The following is a 22,453-nucleotide window of genomic DNA, read 5'->3' as shown; positions in this document are numbered from 1 at the left end:
AATGAACCAAAACAGCTGATGTCCATCATACAATATCTGAAAATAAAAAGGATTGAGGTCTCAGGAATGTTTATTTGCTCAGGTCCCCAAAACATTTTAACAGAGTCTTTGAAAATGTCTGCTATGGCACAATGAGGGCAGCAACAGGCCATAGAATTAAAGAACGGGTTTAATTAACAACAAGAATCAGCGCCTAATGAAGCAACTGGTTGGAGTGAAATTGTTTGGAGTTTGAAGCCCTGACTTAGGTGGTCTTCTGTTGACTCACTCACTTCGCATTTCATTTCTGTTTAAAGAAAGAAATGAAGAAATTCCGGGGAACAAATCTTAAAAAACAAATTAATTGAAATTAATTCAAAAGAACTTCATTAGCAGCAAAAACATGCAAAATTTACATTTATGTTTATTTAAATTACACACTGGACTACAAAGAGTAGATGTGACTTAATTTTTGTTATACTGTATCACCTTTATTTGTAGGTACTATTTAAAGGAAGACCAAATTTCGATATGTCCACATATTTAAGTAATAATAAAACATTTAATGAGGTGTACTTTCTTTTTCACAAGACTGTGTATTATTAGAACATACACTCACCGGCCACTTCATTAGGTCCACCTTGCTAGTACCAGACCACGTTTTCCCTTCAGAACTGCTGGCATTCTTCGTGACATCGAAGGTGCTGGAAACATTCCTCATGGATTTTGGTCCATATTGACATGATAGCATCATGTAGTTGCTGCAGATTTGTCTGTTACACATCCATGATGTGAATCTCCCATTCCACCACATCCCAATGGTGCTCTGTTAGCTTAAGATCTGGGGACTGTGGAGGCCATTTCAGTACAGCGAACTCATTGGCATGTTCAAGAAACCAGTTTGAGATTATTTGAGCTTTGTGACACGGCGTGTTATCCTGTTTGAAGAAGCCATCAGAAGATGAGTACACTGCGGTCATAAAGGGATGGACATGGTCAGCAACAAGATTCAAGTAGGCTGTGGCGTTTAAACAATGCTCAGTTGGTAGTAGGTGGCTCAAAGTGTGCCAAGAAAATATTCCTACACCATTACACTACCACCCTGAAGCATTGATACAAGGCAAGATGGGTCCATGATTTCATGTTGTTGATGCCAAATTCTGACCCTATCATTCGTATGTCACAGCAGCATTTAAGACTAATCAGACCAGGTAGCATCTTCTATTGTCCAATTTTGGTGAGCCCGTGTGAATTGTAGCCTCATTTGTCTGTTGTTAGCTAATAGGACTGGCACTCAGTGTGGTCTGTCTGCTGTTGTAGCCCATCTGCTTCTAGGTTTGACGTGTTGTGCATTCAGAGATGCACTTCTGCATACTTTGTTGGTAATAAGTGGTTATTTGAGTTACTGTTGCCTTTTTATCAGCTCATACCATACCTGGCCATTCCCCTCTGACCTCTGGCATTATGAAGGCATTTTTGCCCTGACAACTGACGTTCACTGAATATTTTCCCTTTTTCGGACCATTCTCTAGAGATGGTTGTGTGTGAAAACCAGACCAGAAATACTGAGACCAGCCCGTCTGACATTAACAGCCATGCCACATTCAAACTCACTTCAATCACCTTTCTTCCCCATTCTGATGCTTGGTTTGAACTTCAGCAGGTCATCTTGACAATATCTACGTGCCTGAATGATTGAGTTGCTGCAGTGTGATTGACTGATTACATATTTGCGTTAACAAGCAATTGTATCTAATAAAGTGACTGGTGAGTGTATGTTGTCAATTAGCTTGGTTCTTGTACGTTACTAGAATAGTAGAATGCTTGTAATTGTAAAGCACCAATACATTACTGACAGTGGGGTATTTAAGAGTATTAAGTAAGCTGTATGAGTGCAAGCTCCCAACCTTTCGACTCTTGTCCTTTCACATGGAAAAGCCACAAAGCACTGTACAACGATGTAAACAATTAAAAGCATTCATAGAAAAACAGTGATACAGTTAAATAAGTGAACAATAAAACACACAGAATCAACAAACAATAGAACAATATGACTCCCAGAAATGCTACCCAAAGTCTCCTCCAAACAGATACATCTTAAGCTGACCTTCGAACGCCTCAATAGAATGAGCCTGACACAAAGACCGGCACATCAGACTGAAGCACGATCATTAAGTATCTTCATTCTGTTGCATGGTACAAAAATGAGACCCTGTTTCCCGGATCTTAGAGCTTGACCAGCAACGTGATAATACACAAAGTTACTAATATACTGACAGGGGCCTAGCCATAGATAGTGCATTATTTGTCCCCCAGGGGAACATATGGCTTTTTAGAGAAGCTGTTTAAATAAATAAACACATAAATAGGTAGGTCAATAAAATAAATAAATAATCACACACATGTTGGTCTGAACACACACCCAGAATGACTACAAAACAAGAAAATTAAACAGAAAGAAAACGTCTGACTTGGCAGTCCCAGTGAGGCATTAAGGCATTATTGCTATTGGATAAAGAACCTCACATAGTGTTTCTTAACACACTTCTGCTGAATGATTTGTTGGCTGAAAGTATGGAGGGCTCTATGAGTAAGAACCTCGACTTTACATTGAATTCTAAATTCAATTGGTGGCCAATGGAGGGGATGATCAAATTGATGTAATATGAAACCTCCAGTTGAGTCTAGCTAGGAGCCTGGCAGTTGCATTTTGTGCAATTTGCAGACGGTTAAAGACACATTTACTCAAACTTGTAAACAATGAATTACAGTAGTCTAGGCTAGATTAGATAAAAACATGGGCAAGTATTTTCATCTCCGTTTTAGTGACTCTAAGCCTAGGACGGTCTCTCACATAAAGGAAACAACAATGACTAAGAGTCCTGACAAAGGTAAGAGACTGATCAAAAGTGACACCCAAGTTACAAAGATATGTTTGAGTGGAAGTAGACATCTTCACAATCCTTTGACTGATGATAGGATGCAAATCAACAGGGGCCTAAGATCAAGACCATCTAGTCTTTTGTGGATTTAACTGTAGTACTAGGGTGTTGTAACATGTTAGCCATTATGGATGTGGTGAGAAGTTAAGCAAAATGGCACCTTTTATTGGCTAACTAGGAAGATTACAATATGCAAGGTTTCAAGGCAACTCAGGTCCCTTCTTCAGGCAATGATGTAATTAACTGTAAATATTTGGCAGATAACCACTTTTTCACTTCCATGAGAAAATCAACCAGGGTTGGTAGCTTTGTGTAATTGTTGATGCTTGAAAGAACAATGAAGCCTAATGTCATCAGCATAAAAGTGACAGGAGACCCCATTAAATGAACTAATAGTTTGAGCCAAGAGTAAAATGTATAGCAAAAATAAAAGGGGCCGAAGGACAGATTTCTGAGGCACACCACATGGACAGGGCAGCACTGGCAGAAGTGTATTCACCCACACAGATGGAAGAACCTCCGTCAGGTAGGTATGATGAGAACCAGGTCAAGGCTGAACCCAGATTGCCCTGACCCATACTGTACATTACCAGAGCTGCATGCTGTAAGGAAATGCTAGTTATCTCTGATAGTATGGGCAAGTGTGTTAAGAAATACGTCTTGCAAAAGGAGAGAAATCTGCTACTGCCATGCACAGGGTGCAGGAGTTGACCCAAGTGTGACTGAAAGAGCGCATGCTTGTTACAGTAAAGTGCCATTGTGTTGTTTCTACCAGATTGCCAAGTACATGCTTCTCATAGTGGAAAGTCAAATAGTTGATTAAAACAAAAGCTGTCTAGAAGTCAACCAGTACTATGTTATTAGAACAAAAAATACTTGAAATAGGAAATCGCAAGAGTGTAGCTGGAGGGCAGGGTGTTTCAGAGCAGAAGGCCCAGTATATCCTGCTTCTATGAAAAGACTAATCTCTACCTGAATAAAGCACAAGCTCTCTTAGTTCTTTATGCACCGCTTTGTTTTTTAAGCTACAGATTTGAAATTTGAGAAACAGGTACTTCTCACCATAAGTCTGGTTTTTAACAAATAATTTCAGCCTTGTTTTCCTTCCCAACAGGATGGCGCAAGTGGCATGAAATTCTACAGAGTAATGTATCAGTAGACAACAGCGTCACGCAGATGAGGAGGGCATTGTGATGGTTGGCCTGCTTGCCTTTCAAAGGAAAAATCCAGGTTTGATTCTTGCCTGTTACTTTTCAGTTTGTCTTTAATTAAACCGTTTCCCCACTATATTTGTCATGGCCTCAAGCCATCCAAGGTGGAGCCATATAGTCTCTTAATGTATTTATTACAATTTGGGTTCTATCCACCAGAAGGTAAAAAGAAGAATATTGTATACTAAGAAACTTTCCAATACTAACAGTAGTAATGCACTAAAGTTTGATAAAAGAGAATTTGCAATTTTGTTTTACCTTTCCACTTTCTTACCTGGGCAACACCTGGTAACTTGGCTAATATATTATTAACGCACATAGTATCTAGCAGGTAACTGGTAGTATGCTACTAGAATAGAAGTTACTAATTTGTACTGCTGTCATGCAGTAGGAGGTCCAGTGTGCCACCTGTGTGCAGGGCGTTTAGTAGCTTGTTACTGAAATAAGTCCATTTGTTAGCTTGGCTCCTCAGACTGAAATGTCTGGCTGTTACTAGATAAAGTGTTTAGCTTTATAGGACAGGGGACTCAAATTCTGATCCTTAAAAGCAGTGGCTGCAGGATTTTCCTAAAAACTAAATGTTAAACCGACCTTATATATAGCCAGTTGTATGTTAATGAATTCTTTCATAATTAATGTTTGCATAGCCAGTTGAGACTGCACAGGTGGTGAACCAGCTGAGGGGGGGAAAGGCTGCAAGGATCTGTGGTATCCAGAGTGAACTTCTCCAGGCTGATGGTAAGGCTGTCCTCCTGGCATTGCAAGCAATCTTTGCTTCCATTTGGGAGACTGGCATCATCCCAACTGACTGGAAAATGGGACTTGTCATCCCTATCTGGAAAGGGAAGGGTGATCGCCTGGATTGCAGCAACTACAGGGGGATAACACTGCTGTCGGTGCCGGGTAAGGTCCTTGCAAGCGTTGTCCTCAATAGGAACCGTGATCACTTTGCTCACCTACCAGCGACCGGAACAGTCTGGTTTTACACCTAAGAAGTCTACCATCGACCACATCCTGACACTAAGGGTGGTCATGGAGCGCAAACACAATTATTGGCAGAGTTTCTTTGCAGCCTTTGTCGATTTCCGTAAAGTGTTCAACTCAGTTGATTGAGCTGCCCTGTGGGACATCCTGAGGGTTCGTGGGATCCCCTCGAGGTTGCTGGATATCATGGCCGGCCTATACACTGGTACAGTGAGTGCTGTGCAGAGTGGTGGAAGAACTTTTGTGTTTTTCCCAGTTGATTCCTGGGTTCATCAGAGGTGTGTTTTTGCTCCTACTCTGTTCAGTGCTTGCATGGACTGGGTGGTGGGCAAGGTTGTGGGGTCCAACGGCTGTGGGGCATCTGTTGGTAAAGAAAGATTCATGGATCTTGACTTTGCTGACGATGCTGTGATCTTCGCGGAGTCAATGGAGGCTCTATTTGGGGTGCTCGAGAGACTGAGTGAGGAGTCTGAGTGTCTGGGCTTGCGAGTGTCCAGGATTAAAACTGAGATCCTGGCCTTTAATGATCTCTTGGACACAGCCATCACCAGTGTGTCTGTATGCAGAGAGAGTGTAGACCTTGTCGAGAAGTTTACTTACCTTGTCAGTGACATTCATGTATCTGGTGACTCTTCCTATGAAGTCAGTAAAGAGATTGGGAGAGCATGGGGTGTCCTAAGGTCGCTGGAAAGGGGTGTGTGGAGCTCCTGATATCTGAGCAAAAGGACGAAGGTCCAAGTCTTTTGAGTCCTGGTGCTTCCTGTCTTACTATATGGTTGTGAGACATGGACTGTATCTAGTGACCTGAAAATGAAGACTGGACTCCTTTGGTACTGTGTTTCTCTGGAAAATCCTTGGGTACTGTTGGTTTGACTTTGTGTCGAATGAACAGTTGCTCATGGAGTCCTGAATGAGGCACATTACCTGCATTGCGAGGTAGCGTCAGTTGCGGCACTATGGCCATGTGGTGCGTTTCCCCGAGGGTGATCCAGCTTGTAAGATCCTCATTGATGGGGACCCAAGTGGCAAGGGGTCACCCACGTAACACCTGGCTGCAGCAGATAGAGGGTCATTTCCGGAAGGTGGGACTGGACCGCGTGTCTGCCTGGGGGGTTGCCAGTCAGGATCCCGAGCTGTTTCATTGTGTAGTGGGTATGGCAACGCACTGTACCAGTGCATGTTCCCCAACTTGACTTGAATTGACGGCCAGTTGTATGTTCTGTGCTTGACTGGTCTGGGTGTTGGGCAGGGTTGTGGGGTCCAGCAGCTATGGAGCATCAGTTGCTGAAGAAAGATTCACTGATCTTGACAATGCTGCAGTCTTTGCAGAGTCAATAGAGTCTCTGATTAGGGCTCTCGAGAGACTGAGTGAGGAGTCTGAGCATCTGGGCTTGCGAATGTCCCGGATAAAAAACAAGATCCAGGCCTTTAATGACCTCTTGGGCACAGCCATCAGCAGTGTGTCGACCTTGTCAAGAGGTTTACTTACCTTGTCAGTGAGATTCATGTATCTGGTGACTCTTCCTATGAAGTTGGTAAAGAGATTGGGAGAGCGTGGGGGGTCATGAGGTCGCTGGAGAGAGGTGTGTTGCACTCCCGATATCTTTGCAAAAGGTTGAAGGTCCAAGTCTTTAGAGTCCTGATGCTCCCTGTTTTCCTATATGGTTGCGAGACATGGATGCTATCCAGTGACCTAAAAATGAAGACTGGACTCCTTTGGTACTGTGTCTTTTGGGAGAATCCTTGAGTACTGCTGGTTTGACTTTGTGTTGAATGAGCAGTTGCTCACGGAGGCCTAAATGAGGCACATTACCTGCATTGTGAGGGAGCGTCAGTTAAAGCACTATGGCCATGTGGTGCAATTCCCCGAGGGTGATTCGGTTCACAGGATCCTCGTTATTGAGGTGACTGGACCAGGCCAAAGGGACACCCACATTAACACCTGGCTGCAGCAGACAAATGCTCATTTCCGGAGGGTGGGACTGGACCATGTGTCTGCCAACTGGGAGCCTGAGCTGTTTCGTTATGTCTGCACTAGTGCATGTTCCCAAGTCTGTCCTGACCTGTACATTAATTCGTACTCCACATCTCAGTACAACTTGGATAATGAAAAGAAAAACAGTATAACAGAAGAAGTATGTTACATAAAAGATTTCTCCCATTTTAATAAATGCATAGATAATTCATTAAACACCCGATGACGGCATTAATCAAGATGTCAACAAATGGAGTCACCAACAATCATAAGAAGAAAGTTGACCTCCAAGGTAAGTTATACATTTCATCAACCCAAAAATATCAAAGGTTTAAATAGTGATAATCCACTTCTTCTTCTTCTTGTTCTTCTTCATGTTTCCCCACCTCTATGTGGAGTCAAAGTTTTAAAGGTTTTGTCATAAATTTTGCAGCCAGATGCCTTTCATCACATCACATTTATCCTGTCTTGCAACCAGCTCCAAAATGGAGACTGGGTTAAACAATGATAACCCACTCATAAATTAAAAATAAATATAGGGTATTGCAAAGCAGAAGTCAACACCACACATCATATATTATTTTGTACAATGTTCATCATATAACAAATCCCACTGTGCAATTAAGCCTTACCATTACTTTAATCATAATCAACACACATTACAACACACAGACCCAGAAGTATATTCATGCTTCATATAAATAATAATAATTCAGTAGATATAGGTATACAGTAATCCCTCGCTATATCGCGCTTCACCTTTCGCGGCTTCACTCCATCGCAGATTTTATATGTAAGCATATTTAAATATATATCGCGGATTTTTCGCTGCTTCGCGGGTTTCTGCGGACAATGGGTCTTTTAATTTCTGGTACATGCTTCCTCAGTTGGTTTGCCCAGTTGATTTCATACAAGGGACGCTATTGGCAGATGGCTGAGAAGCTACCCATCTTACTTTTCTCTTTCTCTTGCGCTGACTTTCTGTGATCTTGACGTAGGGGGATTGAGCAGGGGGTCTGCTCGCACACCTAGACGATACGGACGCTCCTCTAAAAATGCTGAAAGATTATCTTCACGTTGCTATCTTTTGTGCAGCTGCACGGTGCTTCGCATACTTAAAAGCTCGAAGGGCACGTATTGATTTTTGCTTGAAAAACAAACTCTGTCTCTCTCTATCTCTCTCTCTCTCTCTCTTTGTCTGCTCCTGACGGAGGGGGTGTGAGCTGCCGCCTTCAACAGCTTTGTGCCGCGGTGCTTCGCATACTTAAGCCAAACAGCCCTATTGATTTGTTTGCCAGAGATTGTTTTCTCTATCTATGTGACATTCTGTGCTCCTGATGCGCACTCCTTTGAAGAGGAAGATATGTTTGCATTCTTTTAATTGTGAGACTGAACTGTCATCTCTGTCTTGTCATGGAGCACAGTTTAAACTTTTGAAAAAGAGACAAATGTTTGTTTGCAGTGTTTGAATAACGTTCCTGTCTCTCTACAACCTCCTGTGTTTCTGCGCAAATCTGTGATCCAAGCATGACAATATAAAAATAACCATATAAACATATGGTTTCTACTTCGCGGATTTTCTTATTTCGCGGGTGGCTCTGGAACGCAATCCCCGCGATGGAGGAGGGATTACTGTATATAGATATTATTGGGTTGATGAAATTTATAACTTGCATTGAGGGACCTTTTTTCTTATGCTTGGTGGTGACTCCATTTGTTGACAACTTGATTAATGCTGTCATTTGGTGTTTAATTAATTATCTACACTTTTATTAATATGGGAGAAGTCTTTTATGTAATATATTTCTTTTGATCATTCAAGTTGTGCTGAGATTTGGGGTGCTGGGTTTTCTTTCTATTCTCTTTAATTTATGAGTTAGTCAGGATTTTATCCCTGGCTCAAGTCAATTTTTGTTTGTTATTGTAATTGTTTTCTTATTAAATAATTTTTTGTACATTTTCTTATTAATCATGGTTTTGGTCTTTGTGATTTGAGTATTATTTTGTTAATTTGGTTTTGATAATGTATTATATTCCTTGTTGCATTAATATATTTAGTTATATGCCCTGTCCCTTTCATGTGGAGATTCAGGGGGTGTGGCCTCTGTGACCTTTCATCTGGAGGACCACCCCCTGACCTGTGTATTGCAGGCAAAGGATCAGGTGCTCCAAAATGGCATTTAGTGTTTATGAAGAACTTTCTTTGTGAGTGTGTTTGTGGATTTCCATTTTTTTTGATTATTTGCTTTGTTTTTATGGAATTTTTGATTATTGTATTTGGATTAGCTTTGCTCAAATATCTTTTTGTTATTTGTTAAAATTGTATTTTTTTTCTGAAAAAATCATCAGTATTTTTAAAGAGCCTAGGTTTTCACATGTTCTCGTTATTAACTGTGCTGGAGATTTGGCAGGCAGTCTCGTAATTTGACATACCCAGCGATTTTTCAGTCATTTAAATTGACTTGGTCTGGTGGGCGAGATTACCAACTGCAGTTGCCAAATCTGACATACCCTAAGACTAGAAGTCACATAATATAACATCAGCTTAAACCAGTGGCCAAACAATACTGATGTACAAACCAATTCAGAAAAACTAGATAGCTTAGTCCCAATCTTACATATGTGTTTGTCATACTATATCTATTTCAATTATATATTTAAAAAGAAGGAAGCAAAATTCTGAAAAAGATTGATCCACTCACAAAACATCTCTGGTACTCTCTAAAATCAAAGGTTTTAGAAATACCTGTTGTGTCAGAATGAGAACACTAAGAAACTATAAGATTAAAAAACGGGTTTGATTTGCAACAAGAATGGCTTCCTAATTAAGAAATTGGTTTAAGTAAAAATGAGTGCAAGATCCCGGAATTAATCGGTCATCTTGTGCTGGTCAAATATTGTTAAGAAAGGGAGCACTATCTTAGCAAAAAATGAGGTTTCCATTACCTAATGGAAGAGAAGAGCATTTTGTGAGAGTTTACACAACATAACGCCACCCTGTGTGCACAATGTACACAGTTTACTCTCAGATCCATTTAATGCAGTATAGGCTTGTGGGAGCCAGAGACTATATGGACAGCAGTGGGCAAACTGGCAGGAAAAAACGTTGAATAGGACACCAGTTTAGTGCAGTACCCACATAAACACACACCCATGTTAAAATTTGGAATCACAAGTTAACCTAATTGGAACATCTTTGGGGAAGAACCCACACAGTCATGGCACAAGTACTCCCACTTGACAATGACATCCTGGTGCAGTATTCAACCCAGGACACTAGATGTTAAAGAGTTTGTGTAGTAGGAGCTTTAGTAAGAAGAGAGTGGTCCACCAGTTAATATGTTAAAGACAGAGTGTGAGGTATTTTAGTGTCAGAAAACAACTGAGAAGCAAGAATCCAAACTGAGCTGAGAGCTGATGTGGTCTGCATGTGGTACCACCTCACTGAATGTGCCCTGAAGACATGCATTGACTGAAAGTCAATGTAAATTATGGAAATATTAATTTAATCATATAAATGCCCAGTATATCCTGGGATGATAAATGTAACTGTTCACATACAGTAGTTTGGACTGATTGGTTACTGTCTTCTCTTTAAAGGTGACCTCCTGTGGTGTTTTCTACTACCTAATCATCCAGCTCATTGGGACGTAGAACAATGGCTTTGAATAAGGGGGATGCAATTTCCTGGTATCAAAAAAAGGTAATAATTTTATTGGGACAGGGGACTTTTGGGGGATGAAATTATTGGGGATCTTATGTCGCATCAAGAACAGAAATTGGCAACTAGAGAGTATAGCAGTGAGGTGGGTGCTCCAGCATACGTTTCACAGAGATGCCTATAAAAGGCCCACCTATTTTTGCTGTTTCCTTGATTTATTATTAGGGGCTAGCTTACTGTCATGTTAACCTAGCTCTATTCTTTCTCATGTTTCAGATTGGTGCCTATGACCAACAAATGTGGGAGAAGTCAATGGAGCAGAGTGAGATCAAGGTTAGTGCCCCTCACTTCATCATGTCTCAAGTATAGTGGCACAATGCAATAAACAAGCTTTTTAAGGAGTAGACCAAAGACACAGATAAAGAGAAGTCAGAAACTCATTTCTGATGCAGTCTGTTCCACATTTCAAGAACAAAAGTATGTGGCTTGGCACATCAGGTATTGCTGCTCAGGCTTTGCTGATCCAACATCTTGGTTTCAAATGCAGTGCCTAGTTGTGGAGCTTGCACACTCTTCCCATATATCTGTGGGTTTTCCTCCCAATACTTCCACAGTGTAACAAATGTTCTGTGTAGGACAGTTAGAGCATTAGAAAGATTTAAATGAGAATAGGCCATTCAGCCAGCAAAGCTCAATAGTCTTATTCACTTAATTCCTCTAATATAACATCAAGTCAGGTTTTGAAAGAACCTAAAGTCCTACTGTCTACCACACTACTTGGTCACTTATTCCAAGTGTCTGTGATTCTTTGTCTGAAGAAAAACATCCTAATATTTGTGTGAAACTTACCATTAACAAATTTCCGACTGTGTTCTTGTTGAACTCATTTTAAAGTTACAGTCTCGATCCACTGGACTAATTCTCATCATAAAGACTTCAATCACGTCTCCTCTTAATTTCCTTTTGCTTAAACTGAAAAGGCTCAAATGTTTTAATTTTTCCTCATAACTCTTGCAGTTCTGGAATCACCTTAATTATTGGTGATTCCAAATTGCCTTTGTGTGAGTGTGAGTATGGCAGAGTATGGGTGGTACCTGTGATGGACTGGTACCTTGTCCAGATCTGTTTTGTTGTCACAAGATAGGCTCTGTTCCCCCATGACCCTGAACTGGTTTAATTAGGTTTTGGATTGTTGTATTTACCCTCAATTATCTCCATGTTAGGTTTATTGATGATTCCAAACTGGAACCTCTGTGACTGTGGGCATATCTATGAGTGGGCCATGCAATGGAGTAACACATTATCCAGGGCATGAATTAGTGCTGGGCGGTATACCGGTTCATACTGAAAACCGTTTTTTATTTTTGTTATGATATGGATTTTTTTTATACCGCAACACCGGTTTAAGTTGCCTAAACAACGTTTGGAACGTGGCGTAGAGGGAAACTGTTTAAGGGGGACCTTTTTTACTGCTACTTCGCTAAACACACGTGCAACAGAGTACATGCGTTAGTGGAGTTGTTGCGCGGTGAAAATGGGCAGAGAACATTTTGAAACTGAAGCTGTAGCAGACGATAAAGTTGAACATGATGACACAGAAGAACTTTTGCTGGAAAAAGGAGTCACGTATGTTGTCTGGAGATACTTTGGATTTAAAGGTCGGATGTGGACCATATTATGTTCAAATGTGTGAATACTGTTTCTATACTACTGGATAATACTACTGGATAATACTACAAGCCAAGTTGTACTAGTTTTATTTTTTTCAATACTGTGTAATGTATCTGGGTACTGTGTGACGACATGTTGACTTTATTCTCGACATTTCCACTTCAATTTTGACGCTTATGACGAGAATAAAGTCGACATGTTGAACCCAGGGAACACTTAACACAAAGTACTATATTTAATGTGCTACATTAACTTGAGAAAATCTAGTAAATGAAACATTGATTTTAGGATGAAGTTTAGTTTACAACATTCTACTTTAATTACAAAATAAAACTATGAGAATAAAGTGGAAATGTCGACTTTAATCTTGACATAAGCATCGAGATTAAAGTGGAAATGTCGAGAATAAAGTCAACATGTCGACTTTTTTTTTCTTCCCTGTGTCCGTGTTTTCTTTTCTTCACCGTGGCCCTAATACGATTCTGTAGGGCTATACCACAAATAGCATTATAAATGCAAGTTGCAGTTTTATTATTTATGTATATAGCTTAGCTTGAAGCAAGGTCCATATTAATGCAGTTTGCCTTAATGATGGTTCAGTTGGTAAAGATGTCATCACCAAGTTGCACTTGTTTTATTTTATTTTGGTGAATACTGTGTAATGCACCTGGGCTTGAAGTCTTGAAGTAATAATATTATTATTACTGGAAGTTGCACTATTATTTATTTTATTGTTATTATTTATTAGTTTAAATATTATGCAGTTTAATGATGGTAAAGTTGTTTAAAAAGTCACTTTAACATGTCAGTGGACAGAAATTGTTAACATTAACAGAAAGTATAGTTGGTTTACAAAAAATATTTACTATTTTTTCGTTTTCTAAGACATGTTCAGTGCAATACAACTTTTGACAAGCACCTCTGGATATTTTACTAAGTCTAAATGCCTCTTTGGATGGTTGAATATATGTTGTCAAAATTGTAGTTTAAGTTGTTTGCAAAATGTGTTCAATTAGAAGGTTCTGTATTGTGACTGCAACTGTCATGAAATGTGATTCCTTCTCTTCATTAGTGCCACCCCCTTGAAAACTATCACTTTATGGGGCCATGCAAACCTGTATTAATACTTGTGTGCACATTAAAATGTTTTTTTTGTACAATATACAATTCTCATGACAGTGGAATAGGTTATTCTTAGCCAGTTTACTGCAGTAATTGCAGTGGGAAATGTGGTTAACATCCACTCATGCATGGGAAAAAAATACCGTTGAATGCCGTGAAACTGGTATAATTATGAAAAATACTGTGGTATAGAATTTTGGTCATACCGCCCAGCACTAGCATGAATTGATTCAACTGAGGTTGAGATTGTTATGTCACACAAAACAAGTGATGGGTGAACAAAGCCTCATGAAAGTTGTTCCTCAAACACAGTTCAAACGATTCAGAGCTTCGAAAATAATGATTTTGGGTGGTTTGCAGAAATCATAGCAGCCATCAGCTTGAAATAGCAGAGGAAGCACATATATAAGCCTTTGTTGATTGCATAATTTCAATCCGACAGGTTCACTAAAAGCTTAAGAACGCTCTGTGTGCTCATTTTGAACTTATTATAATAATGTTGTCATTAAAATGCTGCAATAAATGTGCAAGTTAGTATGTGCAACAATTTTCTACAATAAAATAATATTTAAATGTTTTGACCTAAAGATATAATTTGTTGCCATGACAGCAACTATTATTAATACATTAGAAGCCACCACTGATGCATAATTATGTGACAACTTTTCCATGTGAAAGGATTTTTGTTTTGAGGCAATGTTAAAGATGAATATTTTCCCATCAGTGTTTAGGAAATAATAGTAATAGGGGGCAAAGAAAATCATAACGGGGTTTAGGGAGTGTGCTTGAGGAACAGAGCACATATGAGAAGGTTTAGGGAATGTGCCTACAGTAGTCTATAGTATTAATGACACATTACAAGTTCCACTACATATGAGTTGTATAGTACATAACTTATTATTGGAAAACAGGTCAAAATGTTCCCATACTTTTGATCACTTTTTTTCCATTTCTCGTCTGCAAATTTAATTAAATATAATAACAGTATAAAATATGACTGGCAGTTATAGCATATGGGATAGTGCAAAAACTCAAAGCAGTCATACCGATGCTAAGGTTTCAGTGACATTCAAAGCTTTGGACTTCATCAGTTATGTGGTAATGGGAATTTGATAGAAACTTAAACACTGTGTGCTTCTCATACGTGACATGAACCTCAATGCCTCAGTGACAAACGTCCCATCCCTACACTAAACAGACATTCCAGAAAAATCCCACATAAGATCCACTTGTCTGGTGAGGAAAACTACAGAGGTTTGAAAGGAGCTTTCATGAAGGCCGTTTAAGGGCATCTGCTGCTACTGTTAGCGTTTTGTCGAGTTCATTTTGTTTTTAACTTTAGTGAATGGTTGATCAAAAAGACAAAGGGGGATCATGGGTTTACAGACCTCCATGTCTCTTGCTGATGATAGAAGCTCACCAAATCCAGATGATTCTAATTATAAAATGTACCTTTATCGTTCAACTTGTTCACACTCTGCGGCCATAAAGTAAGATTTTATTTTGATGCTTAAAAAAGCTTCAGGTGAATAATGTGTTTTATCTGTTTCTTCAGATGCAAATATCTTTTCCCATATTGACTTAATGTTGAAGAAGGCTTTCCACTTAGTTTTTAGGTGCATTTGTAAAATGTAATTGTCATGTTCATCTGTTTGTCAGTTTGTCTGTTTGTATGAAACAACTCAGCTTCCAGTGGACTGATTTTATTGAAATGTGGTACACTTATTCCTCAGTGAAACTTGTTAGGAAAGTTCAGTTTTCAGTAGGGATGGGAATTGATAAGATTTTCACGATTCCGATTCCATTTTCGATTCTGTTTAACAATTTGATTCTTTATCGATTCTCCTATCGATTCTTATTTTTAAAAAAGGAGAACACACAGGTCGATTAACTTAGAACTTTGTATTATATCTTATCTTTGAACAAGATATAAATTTAGGAGTAGCATGACCTTACAAACCCAACAGTGAGATCTTAAGAGATCCACAGCCTACGGCTCCTCGATGGGGTGCCATGGGGTCCCCAGAAAAAAATGCGTAAATGTAAAATAATAATAAAATAAATATTCTTCTGTAGCAATAACAAAGTATAACATAAATTATTCTGTGGCAATTACACAAGAATGTCCAGTAACATTTACACTAACCTTTTTAAAAGTATATATGAGCTGAGCACTCAAAAATAAAACTGCATCAGCCAGCAACAAATACAATCAACTCAAGTCCAATGGAACTGTGCATAGTGCAATTCTGCAACCATCAACTATTTTGACAGCTACATCCATGTTGGCCGCATTATCAACAGTGGCTGCCACAACCTTGTCTTTGATACCATACTCCTCCAAGATCTCATCAGTCTCCTCTGCTACAGCTGTCCCTGTCTGTGCCTGGTACACTGGTTTGGTTTTGAGGACTTTTTCTTGAACCTGGCCATTCCTGACATAATGCAGCGTTACTGTGAGGTAATGATCTTGACTAAACTTGCCCATCCATCTGCAGTGACGGCTGCCTTCAACACGTTTCAGCTCAGAAATGGAAACGGATGAAACATCTGGTAAAAGGAGAACACGCAAATTTGACATTCCCTGACTTAGCCTACAATTAAACACATTCACTTACCGAAAATCGGGGGCATCTACTGTGGCAAATGGGTGCAAGCCTTTTACCACAAACTTAGTCACTGCTCGGTGACATTCGTCTATCCTGGGCTGTGTCATTTTACTTTTCCCCGCCTCTGTGAAAGGAGAAGCTACCGGTAGACTGCAGCGAGAACTGCCAGCATCTGAGACAGCCAGACTCTGTCTGTCTCTCTCGTCATGGTCATCTAAATGCAATGCACAATAATAGCAGGTTTTGCAATAAGGCAAATCGCGCTAACATAATATGCAATGTTGGTTGATTAGTTACCTGCCGTATTAACGGGAGAGGACCTGCAAACGTTACCGCTGCTGCTTGGTTGAGATTCACTAGTCCGGAGCGGATCAAAAACAACATTCATTTAAGGTTATCGCGTGTTTTGTGTGCAAATGCTTTTGCATATTCGTAGTGTTTCCTCCCTTTGATGAAATATCTACTTTGCAAGTATTGCAAGTTGCCCTGTTGTCATCCTTTCTCGTAAAGTATAACCAAACTTTTGAGCATTTGTGCCGCTTAGGCGCCATGTTTCTTGCTGGGTAAATGACGCTACGCAACGCGGTGACGTCATTCGAGGTGACTGGAATCGATAGGGGAATCTTTTGCAAAAATGGCAAGCAATTCCAAGGAATTGAAACAGTGGGAACCGGTTCTCAACAAGAACCGGTTTTCGATGCCCATCCCTAGTTTTCAGTGAGATGTATTGCACAAATTTTTGAATTTTCAAAAACTCCATTTTAAAAAGCATTGTCTGTCTTAAATCAGAGAAACATTTTGTGCAATCTAAGTTTCTGATTATTTTATGCTTCCAAATTTACCTTCTGGTAGGTCATTTAGCACATCTGATAACCGCTCCTGACAGCAAAACAGATCCCCAGTACAAGCAAATGAAACCCCAACAAAGTTGTACATATGGCTGGCAGTTCAGTGTCGCATCAACTGCTTTTTCACCGGTCTGCAGACATTAGAACAATCTGGATGAGAACAGGTTCAGCCCAACAAAGCACACCAGTCCTATCCCTTAATTTTTCTAAAGTAGCATCAGATCGGGTTTTGAAGTCCTACTGTCTACCACACTACTTGGTAGTTTATTCCATGTATCTATGGTTTTCTTTGTGAACATACTCGGACTTGTACTGTACACAGCAGGGCACTATATAACCTGATATTCTGTTAGTCTTCTTTATGGCTTCTGAACTCTGTCTGGCAGTTAATAGTGACAAGTCCACTACGACTCCTAAATCCTTCTCATAAGGTGTACTTTCGATTTTCAGACCTCCCATTGTGTATTCAAACCTAACATTTTTACTTCCCACATGTAATACTTTACATTTACTGACATTAAATTTCATCTGCCATAAGTCTACCCAAGCCTGTATGCTATCCGAGTCCCTCTGTAATAATTCAACGGATTCCAGATTATCTGCCAAGCCGCCTATCTTGCTATCATCTACAGTGCATCCGGAAAGCATTCACAGCGCATTACTTTTTCCACATTTTGTTATGTTACAGCCTTATTCCAAAATGGATTAAATTCATTTTTTTCCTCAGAGTTCTACACACAACACCCCATAATGTCAACATGAAAAAAGTTTACTGGAGGTTTTTGTAAATTTATTAAAAATAAAAAAAATGAGAAAGCACATGTACATAAGTATTCACAGCCTTTGCCATGAACTCAAAATTGAGCTCAGGTGCATCCTGTTTCCCCTGATTATCCTTGAGATGTTTCTGCAGCTTAATTGGAGTCCACCTGTGGTAAATTCAGTTGATTGGACATTATTTGGAAAGGCACACACCTGTCTATAGAAGGTCCCACAGTTGACAGTTCATGTCAGAGCACAAACCAAGCATGAAGTCAAAGGAATTGTCTGTAGACCTCTGAGACAGGATTGTCTCGAGGCACAAATCTGGGGAAGGTTACACAAAAATTTCTGCTGCTTTGAAGGTCTCAATGAGCACAGTGGCCTCCATTATCCGTAAGTGGAAGAAGTTCGAAACCACCAAGACTCTTCCTAGAGCTGGCCGACCATCTAAACTGAGCGATCGGGGAGAAGGGCCTTAGTCAGGGAGGTGACCAAGAACCCGATGGTCACTCTGTCAGAGCTCCAGAGGTCCTCTGTGGAGAGAGGAGAACCTTCCAGAAGGACAACCATCTCTGCAGCAATCCACCAATCAGGCCTGTATGTTAGAGTGGCCAGACGGAAGCCACTCCTTAGTAAAAGGCACATGGCAGCCCGTCTGGAGTTTGCCAAAAGGCACCTGAAGGACTCTCAGACCATGAGAAAGAAAATTCTCTGGTCTGATGAGACAAAGATTGAACTCTTTGGTGTGAATGCCAGGCATCACGTTTGGAGGAAACCAGGCACCCCTCATCACCAGGCCAATACCATCCCTACAGTGAAGCATGGTGGTGGCAGCATCATGCTGTGGGGATGTTTTTCAGCGGCAGGGACTGGGAGACTAGTCAGGATAAAGGGAAAGATGACTACAGCAATGTACAGAGACATCCTGGATGAAAACCTGCTCCAGAGCGCTCTTGACCTCAGACTGGGGCGACGGTTCATCTTTCAGCAGGACAACGACCCTAAGCACACAGCCAAGATATCAAAGGAGTGGCTTCAGGACAACTCTGTGAATGTCCTTGAGTGGCCCAGCCAGAGCCCAGACTTGAATCCAATTGAACATCTCTGGAGAGATCTTAAAATGGCTGTGCACCGACTCTTCCCATCCAACCTGATGGAGCTTGAGAGGTGCTGCAAAGAGGAATGGGTGAAACTGGCCAAGGATAGGTGTGCCAAGCTTGTGGCATCATAGTCAACAAGACTTGAGGCTGTAATTGCTGCCAAAGGTGCATCGACGAAGTATTGAGCAAAGGCTGTGAATACTTATGTACATGTGATTTCTCAGTTTTTTTATTTTTAGTAAATTTGCAAAAACCTCAAACTTTTTTCACGTTCTCATTATGGGGTGTTGTGTTTAGAATTCTGAGGAAAAAAATGAATTTAATCCATTTTGGAATAAGGCTGTAACATAACAAAATGTGGAATAAGTGATGTGCTGTGAATACTTTCCGGATGCACTGTACAAACCTAACCAGCTTGTTACTTATATTCCTATCCAAATCATTAAAAAGCGCAGTGGCCCTAGCACTGACCCCTGCTGGACTCTTAACGTCAGCCAATTCTGATAAGGTTCCTCACATCATCACCCTCTGATTCCTATGTATTAGCAAATTCTGCACCCCTGTACACACAACACCCTGAACTCCCACTACTTTTAATTTGATGCCCAGTGTCTCATGTGGTACCTTATCAAATTATTTCTGAACACCAAAAGTATCCAAATATATTTTAACTTTTCATTACTTTAGGACATTTTATGTTTAAGAAGCTACAGTTAACAGTAGGCCTGCTACAACAATCGGCTAACAACAGGGCATTAATTTGGTGCAATTTTGACATCTCTGGCGTTGGATTGCATTTGTCTATGGAATTTGTTTCAGCCACCAGAAGCCTACTTTGGCTTGGATTTCTGCTACATGATATTGTAAAATGGTAAGTATGTATGGTATGTACAATACTAACACAGACAGGCTTCAGATTACAAACTAGTATTGTTGCTGCTAATTCTCATAACCTAATTTTTTATGTATATTGGAACTTGCATTGAAAATGTCAACTAATAAAAATATCAGCAAAAATACATAATGCATTAATACTTGTTTTACAGGGGGAAAAAAAATCAAATTTATTAATAAAACCACAGTGAAGCCATATTGTGTAGAAAAGGCACTATGTAGCACCCGACCCGGCACAGAATGACACAGAGGCACATATAAAACACAAGGGCTTTATTTTCTTCTTCACCCGTGGGCGCACGTCTTCCCCGTGACCCACAGGCAATACACAGTCCCAAAAGCACCTCTTTCTACACCACACAATAACACACTCTTCTCTCCCACCACTCCTCCGCAAGCTTCGTCTCCTTCCTCCCAACTTTGGCCTCTTGAGTGGTGGTGGCTGGCCCTTTTTATACCCCACCCGGAAGCGTTCCAGGTGCTTGACCACCTGGTCCTAATTGCATTTCCGGGTGGGGCTGCAGATTCGACCAGCCGGGCTGCAGACTCCATGCAGCTCCCCCTAGCGGTCATCCGAGCCCCCAACCAGGCTGTGGAAGACTCCATCTCCCATGGAGCCATGCTCCAGGTTGGAGAATCATCGTCCACCTGGGAGGCTGCCATCAAGCGTCCCGGGGGAGGTATTGAAGTGTCCATGGCTGCTCCCTCGGAACAGATGCAGCAGGGGCGTCCCTGCCGGGCATGGGACCCGGCTGTCCTTTACAATTGCTATTCTTTAAATCACAGACCACAAATAATTTAATCTAAAATCAAACACAGGGAAGTACATTACGTTGATATCAAGGCTCATAACCTGAAAATCGCTCCTGGGGCACTGAACAACGGCTGATCCCGCACTCTGACCCCCAAAGGTCATGTGAAAAGGCAGTTTCCCATTGGGGATTATCAAAGTATATCAAATCAAAAGTCGAATTATGCTTAAATGTCCTACAGTGTTTTTTGATGATACACTATGTTTTAGTGTTCGAAAAGGCATGATGATGGAACTAAGAGACACCACTAACTGACGATTGATCCCTCAGCAGAGATGTGCTCTCTTTGCGAAGAATAGCAAATGGTGTTGCCTTCCCCTTGCATTAGCTGTACTCCCTGATATGACTTTGACAGGACATGTACTTAGGACCCCAGGAATTGGAAGTGACAGCTTTTTATCACTCAGCTAAGCAGCCAGCAGTCAAATGAGCTGCTTACCATGGCAGAGATTATTACACCACCGTGCATTCTGAGGGTTAACATTTGGTGACAGCATGCACCTAAAATGATTGAAAATGGTGATGAAGTCTATAGTGTGTAGTGTTGTTCTTTATTCTTAATGACAACTGCTATATATTTATCCAAGTCAAAACTAGTTTGCTTCATTAAGTTACAAAATGGAAATTAATTGAAATTCATTTGAAAAGGAAAGTTTTGGAGTCCCTTGTTCTTCTTCATATCTTAAAATCTGCTGTAACTTGAGGTCCACCCACAACAAACAAACAAATTTAAAAATGCTTTCAAAACAGTGAACTAAAACCCTTCTCTGCCTTCAGGTAGACAACTTTGTCTGCTTCATGCCTGCTTTTAATATATGCGTTGTTGATGTCCTGGTCATTTCTTTACCAAACAAAGTAGAATTAAGCTTTTTAAAATTCAATTTGTTCATCCATACAAAAAGACAATTTTGTCCTCAGGGATTATAAATTATATCAAATTAAAAATCCATCCATCCATTTTTTAATCCACTTAATCCAATAAAGAGTTCTGAGAAACTAAACCCTGTCTTGAATTATTACAAATATTAAACATTTTCAGTTTTAGAGCTGGTGCAGAGTGCATAAGACTGTGACGGTCCAGGTTGTCAACTTGCTGCCTTGTCTCATCTGGGATCCTCTTCAACCTGTAACTGTCGATCGTCATGTAACGAGAAAGGCCGGGCAAATGAGGACACACATTCAGCAAGGAGTTGGTGCAAAAAGTGTCAAGTGCTTTTATTACAATCCAACAGAAACAGTGCAAATATTGAGTGTATCAAATTGTTCCAATAAATAAATTAATAGATTATTAATCCCATAAAATGTAGTGAACATGGAGGTTTAAAACAAACCAATAAATAATCCTTTAAAATGAGGTAAAAAATACTGGGCAGTAAAACCATGTTCTTAAAACACAAATCTGAGCTATGATGCTTCCTCTCGAAAATCTGACGACTCCCAGCTTACCCTCTTCTGATCTTGCATCACGAGGAGACATCAACCAACAGGCGCAAACAACCCTTAATCCTGGCCTGTGTCCCTGTTTCCAATCCTTCAGCGTTCCAAGGGACACAGCTCCGAGCCCGCTCCTACTCTTGCCGCCATACCCTCGACATTTGCAGGAGCCATTACCAAGCACATTATCACTCTTGCACCATTGGGTGCACAACAGGAGCGCCCACCTCTTGAGCACCGGCCACGCGCTTCTTCCCTGGGACTTACTTTCCTGTCCATCTGCTTTCTGTCTGTCATGCATCGGCTCCTCCAGTTTCTGCTCTTCATCCTCAAACCTTTCCTTTAACCTCCATTTCTTTCTCTTGATTCTCCTATTTCTTTCTCTGTTCTGATCCCCCTTTGTCCCGCGCCGGATCCTCTTTGTACGGCCTGACTGGGTGCAGGTGTGA

At 40.5% G+C, this 22,453-nt stretch overlaps 1 protein-coding gene across 3 annotated transcripts in view; it reads left to right on the top strand.

Moving 5' to 3' along the window:
* The window catches only part of LOC114647859 (protein PHTF1-like), a 90,149-nt gene that overhangs the window by 5,181 nt on the left and 62,515 nt on the right, over window positions 1-22,453 (top strand). For 2 of the 3 annotated variants that reach the window (XM_051924421.1, XM_028796527.2), the window contains exons 2-4: window positions 4,036-4,151; window positions 10,692-10,794; window positions 11,029-11,085. In XM_051924421.1, coding sequence (XP_051780381.1) covers window positions 10,750-10,794; window positions 11,029-11,085 — 102 coding nt within the window. In that variant the 5' untranslated portion in view covers window positions 4,036-4,151; window positions 10,692-10,749. Of the gene's footprint in view, window positions 1-3,996; window positions 4,152-10,691; window positions 10,795-11,028; window positions 11,086-22,453 lie in introns of those variants that run through there. The other variant, XM_051924420.1, reaches the window with a different exon arrangement.

Source organism: Erpetoichthys calabaricus, chromosome 3, assembly GCF_900747795.2.
Source record: "Erpetoichthys calabaricus chromosome 3, fErpCal1.3, whole genome shotgun sequence".
Taxonomy (NCBI): domain Eukaryota; kingdom Metazoa; phylum Chordata; class Cladistia; order Polypteriformes; family Polypteridae; genus Erpetoichthys; species Erpetoichthys calabaricus.
This window is presented reverse-complemented; position numbering and strand designations above follow the sequence as displayed.